The sequence below is a fragment of the Trichoderma asperellum genome, chromosome 7 (genome assembly GCF_020647865.1).
Source record: "Trichoderma asperellum chromosome 7, complete sequence".
NCBI lineage: Eukaryota > Fungi > Ascomycota > Sordariomycetes > Hypocreales > Hypocreaceae > Trichoderma > Trichoderma asperellum.
The window spans coordinates 2490614-2511290 of NC_089421.1; the positions used below are offsets into that span (position 1 = coordinate 2490614).

The 20677-nt window shown below is 49.8% G+C and overlaps 5 protein-coding genes across 6 annotated transcripts; 1 reads left to right on the forward strand and 4 right to left on the reverse strand.

Moving 5' to 3' along the window:
• Positions 1-259: 259 nt before the first annotated feature.
• Positions 260-1288, reverse strand: TrAFT101_011534 (uncharacterized protein; the record flags this gene model as incomplete). The annotated part of the gene is made up of 2 exons (XM_066129289.1): positions 260-1198; positions 1271-1288. 2 exons carry the CDS (start codon positions 1286-1288, stop codon positions 260-262), a joined length of 957 nt encoding a protein of 318 aa, XP_065985421.1.
• A 4133-nt stretch (positions 1289-5421) lies between these two features.
• On the reverse strand, positions 5422-7502 carry TrAFT101_011535 (uncharacterized protein). The gene is made up of 2 exons (XM_024902724.2): positions 7285-7502; positions 5422-7209 (listed from the first exon to the last, which is right to left on the reverse strand). The coding sequence occupies exons 1-2, from the start codon at positions 7432-7434 to the stop codon at positions 5635-5637; spliced, it is 1725 nt and encodes a 574-aa protein (XP_024758036.2). The 5' UTR covers positions 7435-7502; the 3' UTR covers positions 5422-5634.
• Positions 7503-7772: 270 nt separating this feature from the next.
• TrAFT101_011536 (uncharacterized protein) lies at positions 7773-12148 on the reverse strand. Its single transcript, XM_024900786.2, has 3 exons — positions 9960-12148; positions 9768-9873; positions 7773-9710 (listed from the first exon to the last, which is right to left on the reverse strand). Exons 1-3 carry the CDS (start codon positions 10937-10939, stop codon positions 9081-9083), a joined length of 1716 nt encoding a protein of 571 aa, XP_024758035.2. The 5' UTR covers positions 10940-12148; the 3' UTR covers positions 7773-9080.
• Positions 12149-14539: 2391 nt separating this feature from the next.
• On the forward strand, positions 14540-14845 carry TrAFT101_011537 (uncharacterized protein; the record flags this gene model as incomplete). The annotated part of the gene is made up of 1 exon (XM_066129290.1): positions 14540-14845. The coding sequence occupies one exon, from the start codon at positions 14540-14542 to the stop codon at positions 14843-14845; it is 306 nt and encodes a 101-aa protein (XP_065985422.1).
• A 2408-nt stretch (positions 14846-17253) lies between these two features.
• On the reverse strand, positions 17254-20456 carry TrAFT101_011538 (uncharacterized protein). 2 transcript variants are annotated; one of them, XM_066129291.1, is made up of 6 exons: positions 19940-20456; positions 19369-19865; positions 18077-19319; positions 17884-17965; positions 17536-17708; positions 17254-17481 (listed from the first exon to the last, which is right to left on the reverse strand). In XM_066129291.1, the coding sequence occupies exons 1-6, from the start codon at positions 20347-20349 to the stop codon at positions 17454-17456; spliced, it is 2433 nt and encodes an 810-aa protein (XP_065985423.1). In that variant the 5' UTR covers positions 20350-20456; the 3' UTR covers positions 17254-17453. The 2 variants fall into 2 exon arrangements, with proteins under 2 accessions (XP_065985423.1, XP_065985424.1); XM_066129292.1 differs by lacking the exon at positions 17254-17481 and having other exon boundaries at positions 17520-17965.
• Positions 20457-20677: the final 221 nt, after the last annotated feature.

Below are 20677 nucleotides of genomic sequence, written 5' to 3' on the forward strand. Positions count from 1 at the left end.
GGTTGCCAAAGCCATGAATTCTACTTCACTCGTAAGTTGCTCTACACATTCATTTATTGCTGTTTAATCTGGTCGAGCGTCTGAAAAAAAAAAAAAAAAAAAAAAGATCCCTTTCATCGTGTATCATCTCTCATCCCGCTCCTCGTAATTTTAGAAGCCAACAACAAGTATCGCTTATAAACCTTGCCGTGAAAGTTCCACTTTAAAACAATTCATGCACCGAAACCCATTTACTTGATCGACGTCAAGATCAGCTGCCCTAAGCTATCCCATACAGCGACTGCAAGCGATATCGTGAAATCGCAGTGTGAAAGTGCACAATGCCTTTAGCGAAAACACTAAAGTTGTTGCGGTACTCGGGCGCATTAGCAAGCCCAGCGAGAACTCGCTCGCCAGCTGCTATGCCCTCATTGGCTACCTTTTGCAAAGCCGTCAGGATATCGCACTGTTCCCTCTGGGCCCGCTGGTCAATGTAATTGCCCGTCTCCTCAGCCAACATCTCCTTGTAAAATGAGAGCACATCATTGACAATGTTTGTAAAGACAATGACGTCTGGAATGACGTGAACGTATTTCTCAATGCCTCCTGTAGGAAGCTGCGGATCTGTAGCACACACAACTACCAGCAGTCCGTACATAGGCGACAGCCCTGTCTTGAAGCGCAACCAGTCCGGATATTTAGGAGCTTGGGGCTTTACTTCTTGACCAGCGGTCAACCCCTCGATACCAACGCCGTTGATAAAGTCGTAGCAGGCCGTCACGATCATGCTAGCGACGGTAGGGTGGAAAGTCTTCCACAACCTTGGCATTATCTCGTGGACGTACCACTCGAGGACGGGGTCGCCAAGTGGCTGACCTGTGCAGATATTGAGCTGTAGGTACCGTAAGGCATCGGGCTTGGTATCGAGTAAGTCGTCAGCGTGGAAGAAGAAGATGGTCAGGTGCGCCACCATGACCTGGTATTCGAGCGGATGGGTTGGGCAAAAGTCGACTGCCGCGTAGCATGACATGTCGAGATGGTCTTTGTAGTTGAGTAGCTCTATATGGTCTCGAAGACTTGATGATTTCAAGTCTGTCATGACGGCTTCGTAGAGCTCGGTAATGGGTGTTGGAGTGAAGGCGTTTTTGTCCATTTTGCCACCATCTGTAGTTCTATCAACAAAATTTGATAGGGTATCACGAATGATGGCAGCCGATTTCTGATTTCTTGTTAGCATCGTTCACTATGACACAGGTGAGGCTTGAAGTTAGCTGATGGAAGTGTAACGTACTTCTGGAACAATCATCATCTTGCCGACTAGCGTAGAGAGTTTGATAGCTAATGCTCGTTGTTTGATGAACTGGAAATCACGGTTTGATCTAGCTTGCTTTATACTCAGCCATTGTTACTGTATCTCCATGGGCGAGATACTAGGTATTCATTTCGTAAGGGGAACTCAATCGGCGGTTGATCCTGTGTGCCATGCCCCTAGCCCCCATGATAACTCGCGGCAAACTAGAATTCGCTCAGGGGAAATGGTACGATCTTAGAAACAGACTACTGAAAGACCCTACCGTACCTTGCAGAGGTGCTCCGTAGTGTAGCATTACTGCCTAGTACATGTAGTTTACGAGCATACCGGCAGGGCAGCTGGACGCGTAGCGGGTCTCACGATAATCAAGCTAGCCTTGCCATGTGAGGGCGGAGTTCTACATGGGCAAGGGGGATCATGAAGAAACCACCGTTGTCTGCTGTCTATCACATATCAGGACGAATTCATAGCCAGTGGCGGAATGGCGGCACGCTCTTCCGTCCTATGGATAGCCAACGGTAGTAGACTGAATGATCGTCGTATCCGTGACGGCCGCTAAGGGAGCCTGAAATAGGTAGTCAATGCTGCATATAAAGTACGCAAGAGAGCCGCCGGATTAGCATTAGCATTGTTGTGGGGTTTGAGGAGATGAGGCTGGTATCTAGTAAAATACATTGCACTTGGAAGTTCTGCTCTGTAATCGCTTAGATATGACAGTCTATCTGAGCAAGCCTATTTCAGATACTCCATAATACCTGATAGATGAACAGTTGCGAGCACGTTTTGAGGTCGTAGTAGGGGACCCCAAAGCCCGGTTATTATTGAGTGAAGGGGGAGTTGTGCGGCCAGACAAAAACGAGCTGTCACTTCCTCGGAATTGAAACTGCCGGAACCCTTGCGCTTATTCGCACGCTAATTCGTCAGCAAGTTGGGAGCGATAACCGAATTCTTCTCAAATCTAGGTATTCCTAATAGCGGAGGAACAATGGGCTAATTTCCTAGCTAGTATAGTGTAGTAGTATTTATGTAAGAGATCTTTGGCAACGTGGAAGCGTTGCCAACTTACTATTGAAGTTGGGATCTTTCCCTATTATTAACTAACCCAACTTCGGTACGGGGAGATAACGAGGAACCTGGAGATTGCTCGGAGCAGAATAACTTGTTCTGGGATGGAGGGGCCATTGGCAGATGCAGATATATATCCATGCATATGGAAAGTGTAGACGGTCAAGCGACTCCCAGTAGAATCAAGTTCTTCTATTCATCCTCCCTATGGATTGCCTATCGCGAATACCTACTATTCTGTAGACTAGGACTGGGCATTATGCGGCGTGTTCAGTTTGGCGTTGCTTCCAATTAGCATGGGCAAAGCTGACAAAATACCTAGTTCAAGGCAACGGAAAAACTATCCTGTTATACGATGCTAGCAGTGCCTACCTATTCCAAGAAAATCTGCCCATGGAGTTGAAACTTGGCCGCAGGGACCTCTCCACAATGTGCCGCTGAACCATTTTGGCCGCTCCAGGGGTACCACGCTGAAGATCCACTATAGTTCTAACGGTTTTTCCTCTTTGGTAAAAGCGGAAAGGGGACCAGAGAATATCGCGTGTTAATGCTCCGTAGGCTGGGGAAAGGGCATTCTTGGCATTCTCCCAGCCAAAGACCTACCATAAGGCCGCAGATCAGTAATCTGTAAGCGCATGGTTACTCCAAGCATGCAAATCCAAGATGGAGATTGATAATCCGGAAAATTCATCAAGTTACTGACATCCTTGTTATACACTAGCGTTGCATAAAGGGGGCCTCTATGCTCATCCGCAACATTCCGAGGTGGCCCCGGCCATGGCCCGAAGGTCTAGACTTACCCTAACGTGCTTGCTATAAGAGATAGAATGATTGTGTTCTTATTGAAGGGAGAGCTTTTGCCGCTGTTAAAATGAGTGTGTCGAGATGAGAGCTGTATTGGGGCCATGATTGAGGCATATAAGAGACCAATTTTAATGCCATTTTGAGCGTGACATTGAGCATATTTCGTACCATTTACGGATATAAGGCAATTATCTGGCTTTTGTTCAAATCTCCAATAGCATTATCAATAGCTGTTGTTGAATTTCAACAGCATCAATCTACATAGCGCAATGCAGAGGAGATAATCTGTTTCCCCCCCACTCCTCACGTAACCGATACTACGTATACCATATCAACTGGAAGAGATGATGCTGTCCATGTTACCGCGCAGTAGATAACAATGTTTATATCTGTCACTCAATGCAAAAACGATGGGTATTGTTATTCCATCTTCAAACTATGCGTAATAATAAGGCTAAACATGTTATACCAGCAATCTTAATGAGGTCTTCTGAGGCGTACCTATTATCGTCGCGTATGCCGTATTCCCTTGGGTATATTAACTGCGGATCTTTACTACTCTTGGCAATTGTTTGACTAATTGCAGTAAATAACGGTGACACATTTATTTTATGAAAATGCATAGTCTAATTTTGCAAAGGAATATGGCAATCTTTCATCAGTATCAAGAGCTAGTATGTATGTATGACGCTTATTTCCCATTTCCCTTTCTCAAAACATTGTATGCCTAAACCCAGCTTTAATTATAGCAAAATTATTAAAATATTGTGAAGATGGTGAGTAAGGCATTTGAGTACATCAAAGGTGCTGCGATTTTGTTTTATCCAAGGCTGGTTACTGTTAAAGGCAAAAAGGGATTACCCCCAGAAGACTATTGAGGTATATATATTGACAGTTACGCCGTATTTTATTCCATTTCTATTAGAGACTGACGTCTTTGGGGCGAATTAAGAATGCCATGGAATGCAATAAGCAGCAGACGAGACGCCTAATTGGTGAATCAACCCAAGGGCCTAGAATAATGAGCAACGCCCGCCGCACTGCCCTGAATAACGATCAAGAAGCTTCGAGGGGGGTTAAAAATGCTGTGAAATTAGCCTTGTCACAGTGGTGAACAACCTAAGAGCCTCAGAGAATAAGATTATTGGATGAATGAATACGTAAATATTGCCTGGTGTACGCCATTTGCTGATATATGCGCGTCCTTTATCCCTTCTGTATTTATAGAAATGATATTTATCACTATCAAGAAGCCCTGCGTAGAAGCGATACTAAGAAATGGCATTTTTAATATTGCCATTAAGCGCATTATGTTTATAGCCATTTTGATAGCCCTTCCAATGCATTCGCTGCTGCTGGAATAATAATGTTCTAATATCTTCATCCCTTTATCTTGCCTTGTCCCGATGTATGAGCGTAGTCTATTATTATTATACCATACCCAACGCAAAATCCATTATAATGACTTTGAATAAAGAAGCTATACAGGATCCCAATGGTCACAAGTGCCCGTGTCCCAGTCTCGCTCTTCGTTCCCGCAATATTGATCCGAGGCTCTATTAAAGTCGATGAGAAATGCGCGCTGCGAAATATCCTCTTCACTTAATTTCGTCTGCAACTTGTCAGCATCTATGTCTCGATCTATGAGATTAGTCTGAAGTAGCTTACATGTCGTCTTGCTGTATTGGTCGCATAGCCTGCCCTTGGGGAATCAGTCCAACACTCTTTGCTCAACTAATTCCTCCTACAGAAGAAACATCTACATAGGAGCAGTGTTCAAACTGAATCAAACCCACAACTGAACACAGTCACTTCAATCTCATATCACCGGATGTAGCAGTTCATCCAGAGACAAGAGCATTCAGTCACTCTCTCCACGTATGATAACATGCCTCGCCATAGCATCCTAAACCTCGCCTCAGTAGCTTTGCATTTCTCATATTGACTTGGCCGGATAGATCGTATTCTGGATAGTACTTTCCATTTACGCTCGACGCTGGCTGCATTTGCGAACGAAAAGAACGTAGATGGTCATTCTCATAGATGAGATCATCATAAAGTCCACCATCATTTGCTTCTAATAACTCAAAACACCATCCTCAGTTCTAGCATCGAGATTGATTACGCTCACAAAGTCAATAACGCTATAGTCCGGTATCGTCTTATGCTTCATACCAGATCCATCCCCCCATCTCACCCTTTAAATCATCATCTTAGCACGCACCAACAAAGCACAACAGCGTCATAGCATAACAGAGCATAATATCCCAATATCTTAAACCCTATACAAATACTCTTACAAAATACACCATTCCACCAGGTACCTGTTCGTATGTATACATTTATATATATCATCCCAACAGCGCCCGCCCATGTTCATGCCAAAACACATATGCCATATCTTTTTATCTTGATGCCCATATCATATCCCCCCCATCCATTCATCCATCTAATCTAGAGAAACAGAAAATATCTCAGTTCCTCTTCCCCAACTTCCACCCATCAATCCGATCCTGAATCTGATCCCACGTCATGGCATGCGTCGTCACCCCATACGCCTGCGCCTCCTGCACCACCACCGTCGGCGCGCCACTGCCCCCACCCACGTTCTGCACCGCGCCGCCCATCACCATGCCCGCCACCCGCTGCAGGTCCCTCACCGTCAGGTTCTCGATCCGCCGGCACATCTCCCGCACGGGGATCTTGCGCTTGTGCACCTGCACCGACCGGCCCAGATCCTCCAGCTCCACCATCCTGCTCTCCAGGTTCATCAGCAGCGATGACCGCAGCTGGTTCTTGGCACGTGTCACCTCGCCCTCTTGGAGCTTCGAGATGCCCCGCTCGAGGGTCAGGGCGCGGAGCTCCTGGCACATGACGTCCAGCATGGCCGATGTGTGTCCCGGCAGGCAGGATGCCGAAATTCCAAACAGACCGGAATCCGTGTATGAGTGGTTGAAGGCGACGCATGATTCCACCCAGCCGTGCTGATTGAGCACGTTGGTGTACAGGCGAGAGTACATGCCCTTGCCCGGCCCACCGGCAGAGAAAGATCCTCCTCCACCGAGCAGCGTCTGCAGTGTTGCCAGCGCATAGATATCATCTGAAGCGACAGGCAGTCCCTCAAAGGCGAGATGAATGTGTGTAAAGTTTGTGCCGGTGAGAGAAGGCGGCTGAGGAGGAAGAGAGAGGAATCCACCGGTATATCGAGAAGGCTGGTTGATGTCGATTTCTGAAGGAGAGGAGAGCACAGAGGCGTTGCGGGGCGTGGATGTAGAGATGTTCTTGAAGAGGGGAATCTTGGACATTAATCGTGAAGAGGAGTTCGATGATGAGGAAGATACTGAGGAAGAAGAAGATGCTGATGCGTCGCTAGCAAGCGAGTCCACGCTGGTTTCTGACCCCGTCCTCGGCAATGCATTCATATCGCCAAAGTACTCCTCCGCCAGCTTCACTGCCGTGGCGTGATCCACTCCCGCAAACGCCAGTACCATTCTCTCAGGTCGGTAAAACAAGTCTCTATACAGCTTCACCGTGTCCCTATCAATGACCTCCAGCCTCTCTTCGGGGCATAGCAGCGGGTTCCCCAGCGTATTATCCTTGAACGCAGCCGTGTGCACCAGCTCCGGCAGGATCAGCTCAGGCTTGCTCCAAATCTCAGCAATTTCGTACCGCGCAGTCTCAATCTGCTCGGCCACCTCGTCCTCCGTGATGCGCGGGTCGCGAATCGTCTCGGCCAGCAGCGCAACAGTTTCCGGGACTGCGCTGTTGAAGGTGGCGGCCTGGTACATCATGCTCTCTCGCGAGGATGCGCACTGGATGTTTCCGCCGAGCGTTTCCACGCGGGCCAGCATTTCGTCTGCGGAGTGCTTGGAGGTGGATTTGAAGGCTAATCGATCCATGATGTGGGAAACGCCTCGCAGGGAATCATTTTCGAATCGCGATCCAGCTTCGACGTACACTCCCACTCCGGAAAACGAGCCCGGCAGAGCTTCCGAAGCAACTCGCAGGCCATTCGATAGTGTTGTGATTTCGTCCAATTCTGTAGGCTCCTACAGCGAAAAATCCTCATAGTTAGTTTCCAATCACAAGGACCCAGAGAGAGAAAGTTAACATCAAAATTTCACCTTTGGTATTCCCTCCACGGCCACCGTCGCCAACGACCGTCTCGGCACCTGTGTCTTCAGAGCACCAAACTTGCTATGCGTACTCAGCAGCCTTGAAGGCTGGACCTTTGCGGCCCGAGGCTGCAACCGAGCAGCAAATTGTCGCAACATTGTGTAAAATGCCCTTCTTCGCCTATTGAAAGGAGACGATAGAGATCCGTTTGAAAAGGGCGTGGGGGGAGAAAAGGCGACGCAAAGCCGAGCAAGTTGCAGTCACCGGAATTGGTGGTGACGGCGGGTACAGGAAAATTGTGGTGCCGTCACTTTTCTCTCGGCGATAGGTCGGATCATCGCGGCGCCGGAGCTCCGACCGGGAGGGACGGCGGCGAATGCTGAGAGAGTCCGGACAGGCAACTGAATGCTGTCACGGAGTAGTAGAGTGTTGCTAGTTTGCGCTGCATTTGCTTGTTTCGTAAAATGTATAAATTATAATTATTAATATCATTACTCGTGAATCATGCTACATCATTCGTAAAGCCTCAATGGGCCATAAAATCCTCCAAATTTAAGCCAGAGCCAAGTGCTAATTCAGACTGTCGCTCTTAATCTCAACGCCCCAGGCAATTCATTTCGGATCCATAGCTCTAACAAGCACGCCAAGTAACCGTAACAAGGAACATAAAGAGAGCTCCCTTGGATTCCTTCAGAGGTACGTGCAAGGTACAAGTTTTCTCGCACGCCCCAATCAGAGTTCCAGCCAAAACCAGCGCCAATCGAATTGACCAGACTGACATCATCCCACCGCGAAAAAAACCGGTTAGTCTAATCACAAGAGCTGTGAGTAAAGAAAAAGGCCGAGACAATGCCATGAATACCTTTTTCTTTTTTTCCCTTTTCCAAGAACAAAGCCGATCAAATACCCCCCTTTTGTCACCTTTTGTCTAATCCTAAGCCCATTTAGCTTATGACGCCCCTTCCTGTGCACCGTGAAGGACAATTCCGCCGTCATGCACTGATGACATAAATCCAAGTTGTAGTATGTACTCCATAGTAGATACCGTGCGAAGCAGGACAGAAAGGGCACAGCGATCTAGACCAGCCACAGTCATCCAGAAACAACCACAACGGCCCAGGAAGGCAAATGAAAATTTAGCAACGACATTTCGAGAGGAAATGATAAAAGAAATCAAAATTGTAGCTTCTAGCCATAAACCCGCGCTAAGTTTGCCCAATGCTTAAAAAAAAGGACGCTTTCCTCTCCATCCTCCTCCCTTTCCTTATTTCCCTTTCCCTTTCCCATTTCGCTTCTTTCACCCCGAAAAAAAAATATTTGCTTCGCGGCTTTGAGAGTGAAAGCAAGCCATGCTTTATTCATGACGCCATACGCCAAAGAAAAGTAAAAATAAAAAAAAAGAGAACAAGTAAAGCATATATGCCGCCGCGGTTTATGGAGAACACACGCCACACTCCATACAATGAAGAACGCACACAAAAGAAGAAGAAAAGATTGGAAAAATTAAAGACCAGAAGGAACAAGGAGAGCCAAACCAATACACACAGAGTTCCAAGTTCCCGTTATGACGCAATATGGGCGTTGAGCTGCCCCCTCTCATCCCAACAACAGTAGAGAATTAACATTGTAGACATAAATCGAAAAAAAAAAAAAACCCAGTTATTAGCCCCCGAAGTTTGAAGCGCCTCTTGGCCCCATACACAGTGAAAAAGTAGATTGATGCTCGGCAAGGTACTTTTATTATGTATTGTGTTTCTTTCTTTTTTTTTTTTTTTTTAATTTATTTTTGTAAATGGGGCCTTTGCTATCGGCTGGCAGCATCGTCGCTAGACTCATGTGTGGTGATGTCAGCCTCTGCTGCCGAGTCGAGGCTGGTCATCTCGGCCGTGGCGCCGGCCGGCTGTCGGCCAGCTCTGCCGTCAAAAACCCATGGCCCAGCGTTGTTTCTCGGTGTGATGATTCCCTCAGCCCCGCCGCCTGGTGGCGACGGGGTTCCGCTATCTCGCAAATGACTAGCACGTCCAGCGCCCCTAATGGGTAACGGCTCGGAGGTGGCATGAAGCGCCGTCGGGCTGCCAGTGGGACTGGGGGCCGAAGTAATGTTGACAGTCACGTCCATGGCATCTGTCTCTTGCACCGTCGCCTCTACCGGCTCGTCTGGTCGTGAGGGGAAAGCGGATTCGGCTTCTTCTTCTTCTTCAGTTTCAGGAACAGGTGCATGAATGACCGTAGCGGGCACCGGCTGCTCGGGATCCTCAAAGTCTTCCATGTTCTGCCAATCTTCTGTAGGCTCCTCGACATCGGCCTCCAGGTCGGCGCCCGCGCGGCAGTTGGGACAGATGAAGATGGGATATTGCGGTGAGGTGAGTAAGGCACGTACGCACTTGAAGTGCCAGGTGTGAGAGCAGGGAGCGACAAATAGAGATTGGCAGGGCTGTTGGATAATTTATCAGTAAACGATATTGAGAAAATCAAATGAGCCTTTGCTTACCGCAATCGAATTCAGGCATATGGAGCAGTCCTGAGAGGAGCTTGAGCCTGACGCGGAAGCTCCTCCACTTGATGCCATGGTGCGTAGCCTCTTGTGGGCGGCCATGCTAAAGGTAGAATTGTTAGCCAAGAACAACAATCATACAAACGCAATGAATAGTATCGTAGAAAGTAAAGAAAGAGCTACACTTACTTGAACGTATTCGGCTTGTTCTGCCATCCCCGATTCAGCTCCAGCCTCATCTTGACACAGCGGAAGATCATCTCTTCGCCACCCTTAAAGTCAATGCCTAGCTGGACGATATCTCCGTCATTAACGGGGAATGCCTTGCTCTCCTGAGAGGGCGGGCTAAGTCTGATATGGTTGAGAAAGGTGCCAGAAGAACTCTTGACGTCCTTGATGTACCACTTCCCATTCTCGTACCAGAACTCGCAGTGTCGTCGACTGACCACCTTGCTCTTGAAGCCTACCGGCGCCGCAGAGGCTTGGTGGCCGGACACGCTGGCCAAGGCATGGTTATCACGTTCAGAGTACCGTCCAACGCGGATGATTTCGGTGCCGTTTGAGAGGGTTCTGGAGATGGGCGGGAATGACAGCGACGGTCTGGTAGAGCGAGGGTCGTAGTATGCGGAGAAGCGAATAGAAGGCTGGGTGTCAGCAGAACCGGAGCCAGCCTCGCTGGATTTCGCCATGGCTGCGTGCTCGTCGGCCGAAGTCGAGGGCGTCTCTGCGGGAGATGAGGAGGCGGAGGAGGAGGATGAAGAGGTGTTCCCCTGAGCGGCAGAGGGGCTGGAGGGAGCCGAAGAGGAGTTTGCTCCTCTTGTCTGCGATGCCCTGGCAGAGTCTGGGGATGTAGCCACCAGAGTTAAGCGGTTGGGACCGGCGTTTGTAGTGGTCGTGGTCGTGGTTGTGGTTGTCGTGGTCGTGGCGCCTGGAGAGTAGCTCACAGAGCGTGTCAGGCCGTTGCCAGACTGACTTGTCGCGGGCGAGCTCCCACCGCTGCTGCTGCTGTTATTTACGGCGTGGTGGCTGTTGTCACGCGACAAGAGGTGGTTGTGTGTGTAGTTGCGCAGGATGCTCAGGCCGCGCAGACGGCTGGTTCTAGAAGGCGAGGGCGAAACCGTCGACGTCGCTAAGCCAGGCGGCGTTGGTGATACCGGCTGTGAAAACATTTCTTTGGGGCCGCAGTGACTTTCAAACGCTTTTTTTTTTTTTTTTTCGGGGGGCGCCTTCAGTGGAGATGGCGCTGCTGTGGCCTGCTGTAACTGAAGAATCGAGACACAAACAGCCACCAAAGCGGGTTGCTGAACAGTGGCTTGGCCCAGTATAAGTTATAAAGTGTAAGCAGGGGGGAAGTGGAAAAAAAGCTCCAAGCCGAGCTTGATTGTGATGTAAGTATTTCCACACAAAAGAGGGGGGAATATCGATAACCAGAGAGAGAGAAAATGGGATGTTTTTTTTTTCTCTCTTCTCAGCCTGCGCGATGGTAACTCGGCTCCTCTCCTCCTTTATTTGCAGGAATTGAAGACTCGCGCGGTGGATGGGTTGTCTAGGCAGCGTCGTAATATAATGGCACGAGTCGCCAGGTTCCAAGGTAGATTTCCCGGTAATATAGTGGAGTGAGGCGGGTGGTAAAAACGCAGCGAGCCGAAAGAGGCACAAGTCCGGACGAGACCCTGGCAAAGTAGCAGATGAGGAGGCGTGGGAGGAGAAAAATGAGATCAAAGTAAAGTAGAAGCGAGAAAAGGTTTAATAAAGCCTGGCGGAGTTTGACGTTTGGCGAGGTGTCAAGGAACCAAAAAAGCTCTACTCGTAACGACTTTGAGGGAATTTTAAGACCAATTCGCTTTGTCGTGGCAGCGCATCGATTGCATCACGCAACGAATGAGTTCTGAGTTGGGTGACGGCGGATGGTGAGAGGCTGGCCCGGCGCGTGAGCGTTGTGGGAATTAAAAGCGGGAGTCGGCGCTGGAGGAGATGAGGAGGAGGAGGCGTCGGATTTTACCTTGTTTATACGCTGCGACTTGATTTGCACCCAGAATGCGGGGTGTGCTGGTACTTCAAGAATTGCAGATTCGGATGCTGAAGCGCAAAGAAGTGAGAAGAAATGAGAAGAGAAGAGAGAGAGCAGATCAAGTCTCAAGCAAGGCGAAGAAATGCCCATGTGAGGATGTTATATTAGGCCAAAGACGTCAGTGCCGGCAAGGCCATGTATTCCAGCAGGGCCAGCCAGCGAGGGCACCGCTACAAACCGGTACCGCAGGCTACCAGTGATGCGCGCAAACGTCACTGCTGTCAGGGCCCGGCACAGCGGTATCCCCAGGTACCAGGCCAGGTACAGCACAGGTACTGCGACAAAGCAGGCTGCTAGCAGCAACTCAGTTTCCACCGCTGGCGGCACGAGCGCAGGGCTAAGAAAAAAAAAAAATAACGAGACACCTGGCGCCTGTTTTCCCTCGTCGCCTTTGTCTCTTCTTTTTTTGCCTCCCGTCTGCGTAGAGAGAGACTCTTGCTCTGTTCAGGCGGCCTCAGGGGGGGGGGGGGGGTGTGCCCGTAATGCCCCAGTGCGGTTCAGTGCAGTTCAGTTGCTGCTGCCACTAAATCTGCGCCGCTAGCACGAGCACAGGGCGGTAGCCAGAAAAGCCTGGAAATCTAATCCCATGTCTGCGGTCCCTGGTCGTCCAGCCCGCGCGCGGCCAGCAGAGAAAGAGAGACAGGCAAGACAGTGGATACGAAAAAAACGGATTCTCTGCTACTGCACGGGGAGGGGGGCGAGACGCCAAAGAGGTGGCGCCGCTAGTTGCGCTAGCACGGGGTGCTGGGGGTCTGGTGCAGGCGACCACAGGCGCTGAACATGGCTGCTAGCGGTGGGCTGCAGGGGATCAGCAGCTGGCTTGACTTGACGTGTGCGTGATGTTGAATTGAATTTATGAAGCTGAACAGTCAATTAGGCACATGTCAACTCTGTTCAATACTACTCCATCTTGACCAAGGAAACAGACGGCCCAGACAACAGAGATGCCATTCTCAGGGCTCAACTCTCCCCTCATGAGCCCTCGGTGTAATTAGGTAGGTATTCTCGTACAAATATAGTACATACTTGTAGTAGGCAAGCTGTTTGCTCTGCCCTGCAGCTGTCCCAGCGCTGCACTACTTTCTTTGTACATGCGAGGAACGCCACCGGAAAGCCCCCCAAAAAGGCTACCACGTTCCAGTCACTCGAGTGTATACTATCGCCTGCTAGTACCCTCCATCTACACGCATTAGCACCACGAGCTGCCTCGCCGCTAACGTACCTCTGCGGTCTCGTTCGTTGCAAGGGACCTCGACACGACAGAGTCTCGACTCATGTTCTCGATCGCCCAGCAAAGGCATCAAAATCCAATCCCTTGCGCCGGCCCGAGCTTTGGGATCTCTAGTGAAATATCGCCCCGGTTTTCTCCCTGCGTGCACTGCTGCGATTAGCTGCGCAGCTTCATCTCGCTTCAGCACTCGTCGACTTTTCGCCTCTTTTCATCAGTGGCTTCAAGCCTGCTGCGAGTCTTGCCCGGCAACTGGGCCAGGTAGCCAGTAATATTTACAGCAACGTTTTGTTTGTTGCCTCGCATCTCGACCGTTTCGTCTCGATCTGGGTGCCTTACAGATGCTGCGTTTCCGTGAATACCCGCCCTTGACACCCAATCCCCTCCTTGCCAATAGCATCCATTTCGCCCGTGACGCTGCCGTGAAGATGGAGGGCCCTCATTGCCATCAGCCGACACGGCACATGTTCTTTGGGTGCATGTCTCAGCCTCTGCAACGGTCTGTATTGATACCACTCCCTTGTTTCTCAGCCCGATGCCATCGTAACTACTAGTACTACTAGTAAATGCAGGCATCGCCTCTCCGTGTGTGACCTGCATCACGAGCTCCCTCCTCAGATGCCTAGGACTTGATATATGCAATGCACATGTAGTGCCTATTGTACCGCATCATGGATCTGGCGGTTGAAGAATGCATGCAGCCTGCTTCGGAGCCCGCCGCTGGATGCAACACTAGTGATATTTGGCAATACTAGTGCATGTATTTACAGGTAGCATATTCTTGTTATCAACTATCTGAGCACCAGACATGTGCAAGCTGATGCTCTCGTCAGCTCCCAAATCACGCTGTCTCTCCTCGTGGCGCTTGGCTCACTCCAGCTTTTGCAAACGCCTCGTTTTCTCTCTATCTCTCTCTGGCTCGCGCAAATACCTAGTACTACTAGCTGTAAACAGCTCTACACTCACGCCCCCTTCCTCTCCTCCTTGTCTCTCTTCCATGTCTTGTGCGTTTTTGCGTCTCTCATCCCATCTCTCATGTTGTACAACCCCACGCATGCAGGCAGCTTGACTCAGACAAAAGAGACCCCTACAAGGCTTTCGGCGAAACATTGTTTAGCGGCCTCTCTCCTGGACCCCGAATCTTTGATATTGCATTCCAGCCAGGAAGACGACTGTTACTTAGTGCTAGCGGCACTACTACTAGTAGAAGCAGGTATCTATAGCCTAATTTTCTAGGAGATCGTCGCCACGTTTTTTCCCCTCTCCCTTGTTCAGGAGAAGAGACAGCAAAGGCGTTCATCGGCATCCATTTGCGTCCTATTTTTGGGGCCCTGGCAATGTCTGGGAAAACCCGAGGAGATATTCTAAATTTGGAACTGTGAAAAATGGAAACAAGCACTATCCGCAAACAACCGACTGTTGCGTGTCTTGCAAAGATGCTATCCGAGACAAGCAGCTATATACAGCTACATGCAACATGCGGAAGAAGCACCACGACCAACTGCCAATAATTTGAATCGATATGGGATTGTTCTGCCTCTTTTTTTTTTTTCCAGCTACTACAGCAAGAAACACACGTACCTTCGTATCCATCGAGATACGGGGCATTTGGAGCTACCCCAGCCTCCTTTCTCTGCTGACTGCATGCGCACACATGCTCCCACATTCAAATGCTTGATGCCGCCCCCAATTGCTCTTGGCGATTCATGCAAACAGCGACAAAAGGGCCAGCTGTTGCAGCTAGTAGTCCATATTGCCTTTTTGCCCCTGTCTTGATGCAGTTACTGCTAGGAGGAGGAGATCCCCACAAAGGCACCGTGAAATGGAGAAGATGCTGTGAGGACGGCCCCGCATGCCCATCTCACTACTGGGGATTTGGAGTTTGACGAGGAGTCCTACATAGTATGTAGCATAGTAGGTATATGCAATGCGAAGATGCCTCAACCTCCAATATGCAAGGACGCACATATAATGTAGCATACATGACGCACGCAACCTCGACTCTTGTCCATTTGCCTCGTTTTGCCCGAATCTGTGCCCACGGCCGAGTCCGCACCCGCCATCTGCTTGCTACTGTGCATGGTAAATGACGAGGCATCAACCTCACACGCTCCTCGACTCATGCACACACACACACACACTCACACGCATCTTCTCCATATGACATCAAACCACAAAATACCTACTAGAATCAGGCCCCCTCACTTGCTCCAACTATCAAGACCACACAGTCTTATTCTCCGCTGCTGCCCCAGACCCCGCTGGAATCCCCCCCCCCCTCAGCGCTAGACCCAGCCAACCACGGCGCCATCAGATCATCCAAATCACATGGTAGTGCTGCGTGCAGCGAAATGCGACGCTACCTCGCCCATAGCGCGGGAGGGGGGTGTCCACTAATAGTGCCCTGTCGACCACTAGGCTATCTTCCATAACATGTCCATAGCAATCCATATCAAATGGACAATACGGGCCGTGCCAAATACAGGCATCATCAAATGCCATCAGCAGCCATCCAACAGCTGCACCCAGCCATTCACCACCATAGAAGGGAAACAGTCACGGAAGTCTCCGTCACAGAAACCCCATCCCCATCCCCCACAGTAGATACTATCAAGCAGATGTCAAGCATCACTGGCAAAAGCTACTGCTAGCCCCCTCACCCAACTTTAAGACCCGCATCACCAGACCAGGGTGTGATTCTCTCAGATCATCCGATAGATGGGCGCATCGCCTAACACGCCATTAGTCCTTGTTATTTTTTTTTTTTTTGGTCCTCCTTCTTCTCCCTTCTCGTCCATTTGCTTGCCCCTGTATCTCTCTCTATGCATGTTCATGGGGACAATGGACCACATCCGCTGCCTCGGTGCGGGGACACACGCACGTCTTTCACTTCTCATGCCGCGAGTCAGTCGCGTTTTGCCGATTTCTTACTGCATTCAGCGCTTCATGACGACGAATGATGAGAAAACGAATTCATAATCGTTGCCAGGAACAAAAGTCTTCTTTTTTACCCGGATGAACACGGCATGACACATCTGTAAGTCATGCTGCCGCCGTGCCGTGCATCAGCGCATCACAAGCCATCAGGTTTCTCTCTTCCCTCAAATCGCCAAAAAAAGATGCCCACATAGAGTCCATACAGGCGGCAAGGCTGCCGCGGCTCTGCCCTCCTCCAAACGCCATCTCACAAACTGGAGACGCACTAGATAGTTAGTCGCGCCGGAGCTTTTAGCTCATATGGAGCAAGTGCTATCTATGTAAGGCGAGAGATTGTTTGGGTAAAGACCCCCATCGCAACCTTACTCGCCAATCTCTCTCCATCTTGCTGACACGCCCAAAATGGAGCTGCTCCATACGAATACGTATACTGTACTGTAATATCGCCAAAGTGTAATCATATCATCCGTCGCCATTGATGACTTTTTTCCCACAGGGCCCAAGCTCCAGATCTATCTAGATGCTGCCAGATTTGCCATCGGATCGCTTCATGCCCGTTTTGGAATGTAGTCTGCTTCCAGTTCCTCTTGATGCTATATATATATGTGTGTGTGTGAGACTCGATAATATCTGCCAATTATCAAAACTCAGCTTTGTCATAGAAATCCAGTGTACATAATTAGGCTCTTGAAGATTGATAATGAGCTAGCTGGTCAATAGTTCCTACCCACTCACTTTCAACCTCGAATGTCCAATTTCTTTGGGAAAAGTGTCCGCACGGCCCCTGTGAAGAACAGTCAGCACCTTCTCAAAGACAGGAAACGGGACTGGGATCAGCTTAGGAGGAAAAGAGTTTACTAGAGAACATTTAGCACAGCTATGGAGCACACACCATCTCAAGATAATGAGCCACTCGAGCATGAATAGTAGCATCATCACTAGGGAGCCGTTGTAAGCACCAACTTGGTTAAAACTAGATCTCGGAGTTACATGTGGAGTAAGAGGAAAAGAATAGCAGTTGTACTGTACAGTAAAAGGAGTATATGCAGCTAGGACGCAGGAAATCTCCGGCGTTAGGGGTGGTTCCGGAAAAGGAAGCTCTAGAAATATTGTTGAATCAATATAACGGGTATTTCGCGGAATCGCTTGCGACAGCCGAATGCAACTTGGAAGTAGCTCTTCCAAGGATATTGTTGCGGCTATCCAGAAGTAACCTTCTAGGACCAACTATTGCTACTACCTGGAAGCAGTCCTTCAATACGGTCTATTGTGGCTCTAGATCTTCATACCAAGGTAAGCTATATGTCTCAAATTTATACAGATATCCATCGAACACGCAATACGAAACGCAAATCGCCAGCATCAATACCCCTAGAGCTATCTATACTCAAAATGATCATCATTACTTCTCATAAGCATCCATATATCAAATAGCAATTCCATCTCATTACTTCTTAAACGTCGAACCGCCAACCCTCTCAATCTCCTTCCCCTCAGTTGTGTCCCTCCCCCCCGCCGCCTCCAACAACCTCTCATACGCCGCCGCATCCCTCAACTTGACAGCCTCCTCCGCCGCCTTCACCCGAAGCCCGCACTTCTCATACATGGTAATCGTCTCTCCCGGCTCCAGGCCCGTGCACTTGGGCACAAACACCGCCGCCAAGCGCGGATTACCCGCCTGTAGCGTGAGGTTGAAAAAAGGCTGTCCCAAGAAGAAAATAGTTAGCCAAGTTTCGGATTCTGCGTACTTAATTCTCACGCCCATCCATTTTTAACGCCGTCTCCGTTTCACACAATCCCGCTCCCTTCCATGTGCTTTCCACTACACCCGATCGACGTGATGAAACAAAAACTGACAAAACTCTAAATCAACTTACCGCCCATCCGATCGGACTCTTCTTAGCCTTTGCAATATCCTCAATCTCACCCCACTCTCGTTTTGCGACAAGTGCCCGAAGCCTGGTTACACGGCAAGGGCAGAAAAACGCCCGCCGCCAGTCAGCCCGTCACGTCCCAACAGTATTATGCGATAGCCGAGAATCAAGCAGATAGGGGCAATCGCAAACTTACCTGATCCACCATGCAACCTTCTCAGGCACCTTGAAATCGCTCTGGATCTTCTTTGCCTTCCCGTGATACCCGAGCCGGATCAGCTTGAATATCGTCTCGTTGACGCTAAGTCCCGAGAAGGAGTCTGTCAAATCGCGGTCTAGCGCCTCTTGCGCACGAAGGAGCTGCGTCGTCTCCTTGAGCACATACACCTCTGCCGCTGTGTCCTTTGACTCTGAGAGAAGCTTAGCCGCCAGCGCCAGCTTATCGGATGCCGTGCGCGCATCCGGCTGACGGAGCGATTCACGGATGAAAACGTTGGCGCCATCAATTCGCCTGTCATCCTGGTAGTACATGTCTTTCAGAAGGGTATTATCTCCTTCTAATTGGGCAGCAGATTCTACCAGTGCCGTCGCTGTTGGCCGAACGTTGATTACTCGGAAGAATGAGGCTAGTGGTAGCTTCTTCTTCAGCTTTGCGAGGACGAAGAGAATGAGGTCAGTATCGCCGCTTTCAATGGCTTTGTCCAAAGCTAGATCATCCTCCTCCATATCTAGGAGAAGAGGAACTTGTCTTCCACCACGCGGTTCGTGATTCAGCAGTTCTGTGGCTAAACGGGTTCGGCCCTCGTGATGTGCCGCTCTTGCAATCTCTTCAAAAGAAATGCCTGGCTTCCCTGACAGTCTCTCCACGACCAATCGACAGATGGTATCGTCGTCTTGAGCGCCAATTCGGACTTTAGTAGATGCCCAACTAACATAGATGCGATCTGTCGGAAGCTTCAAGTAACCGGCAATCTTTAGCGCTAGCAAATATTCGTGCCGCTGAATTAGTCGTTGAATTAGTCGTTCAGGCGTCAGCCTGTGATACTGTTGGAAGGATAAGGGCATTCCAATTTCAAAGCTCCGCACAGCGTTGAGAACCCGTAGTGTCTCGCACATATCGACAAACTCATCACTGTTGTAAATGTCTAGCACCGATTTGCCAAAGGATGCAGCTTTCAGGAGTCGCTTCTGCCACTGGGGATCAAACTCTCGACCGGCGGCATTAACACACGTGTCGACAGCTTCAGTCAGGTTTGGCCGAATAAGCTGGATGTAATCGTCTGCCTTTGGGGATTGAAGCTCAAGTTGTTTAACGGCATCAAGCAAGATGGATGCAGGGGATGATTCTGAGGCGGCGCCAAATGCTTGCAGTGTGTCGTCCGGTACCCTTTCTAAGAATTCGCAAAAGTCGTTTGTTATTAACCTAGCGCCGTCGTGCTCTGCTGCTGGTTAGCATTAGGCTTATATCGTTGAGTAGCGAGACCTTACCAGATATAACATGCACCCGAGTGCTGTCGTATATATAAGATGAAGACTCATCCCCGGGTCCAATAACATGAACCTCGTCCTCCCAAGCAATGATAGCATCGCTACCACACCACTCCACATACTTGGGCGGGGTATTTGAGTTGGAGTTGTGTTCGAATAGCCTCTCCTGGAAGTCGCTCGATATGACGTGCGCCTTGCCATTCTTCCCATAGAGATTGACAAACCCGCCATTCGGCGAAACGCTGATATGTGAAAAGGGCCCAACATCCAGGAATCTGTCTTCGCAGTCCGTAGCGTCGACCACGTAAACAGTTGACCCAATACTGAGTAGCACTTCCACCGAGCGAGAAAGCGTGTGGTTTGGTGCAATGATACCCCATGAGTGGATCTCACCCGCTGGCACAGACGCAAGAAGCTTTGGCCGTGGCTCTGTATATGATGATACCGTCACTAATGTGTTGTTTCCCAGCAAGGCAACTAGGCCGTTGTCGTAAAACCTATTCGTAACCGTTTAGTTTCTCCATCCTCGTCCACTTTCACTTAGAGATAACAGAGGATGAATGGCATTTACCGGCAGGACTCCACCCCATAGTTATCCGCCCCGTTTCCTAACGAGAAGTGACTGAAATCTCCCTGCATATCGTAGCACCTCACATTGCCATCCGCCGCAACAACAAGCAACGACTCTTCCTCAGACCAGCCCAGCCCCTTGATAGCCCCGCTGTCCCAGGCGATGTTCCGCAGCTTCTTCCCCGCCAGGCTGTAGATCTCGATAGCCGGCTTCGTCGACTGTCCCATCCTGTGGGCTTGGAGCTTGGTGTCGTCCCTCCATAGTGCCAGAGCACCGGCGTACGGGGCGCCCGTCACGATGTAGCCATCGAGATCCAGGTCCTGGCCAAAGACGGCGGTATACTGCTCTGTCTTGCGGAACCACTTGTCCCCTACGCGCTCCCAGTCGGCTCTTGCGTGAAGGGTGTCCATCGTGCTGTTACCTTGCTCTCATGACGACAGGAGAAGCTTTACTTGAAAAGAATGAGGGAAAAGAGAAAAAAAGAAGTGATAGTTTGCTGCGCATGAAATGAAGAGAAGCTCAAGGTGAGTGAGGTTGGAAGATCCGCAGCTAGCCACTATAGCTTCGTCCAATGAGAGGCGAGGCTATTCGTCGGCTAAACCAGGGCCCAGCGTCCAGCTTGCATCATCGTCCCTACAGTCTGTCACTCCTTGGAGCGTAACCCCACTAAACTCATGCTGTACTTCGTGTTCTCTCATCAACTGGCACTGCTAGCATCAGCTTTTCTTACTGCATACG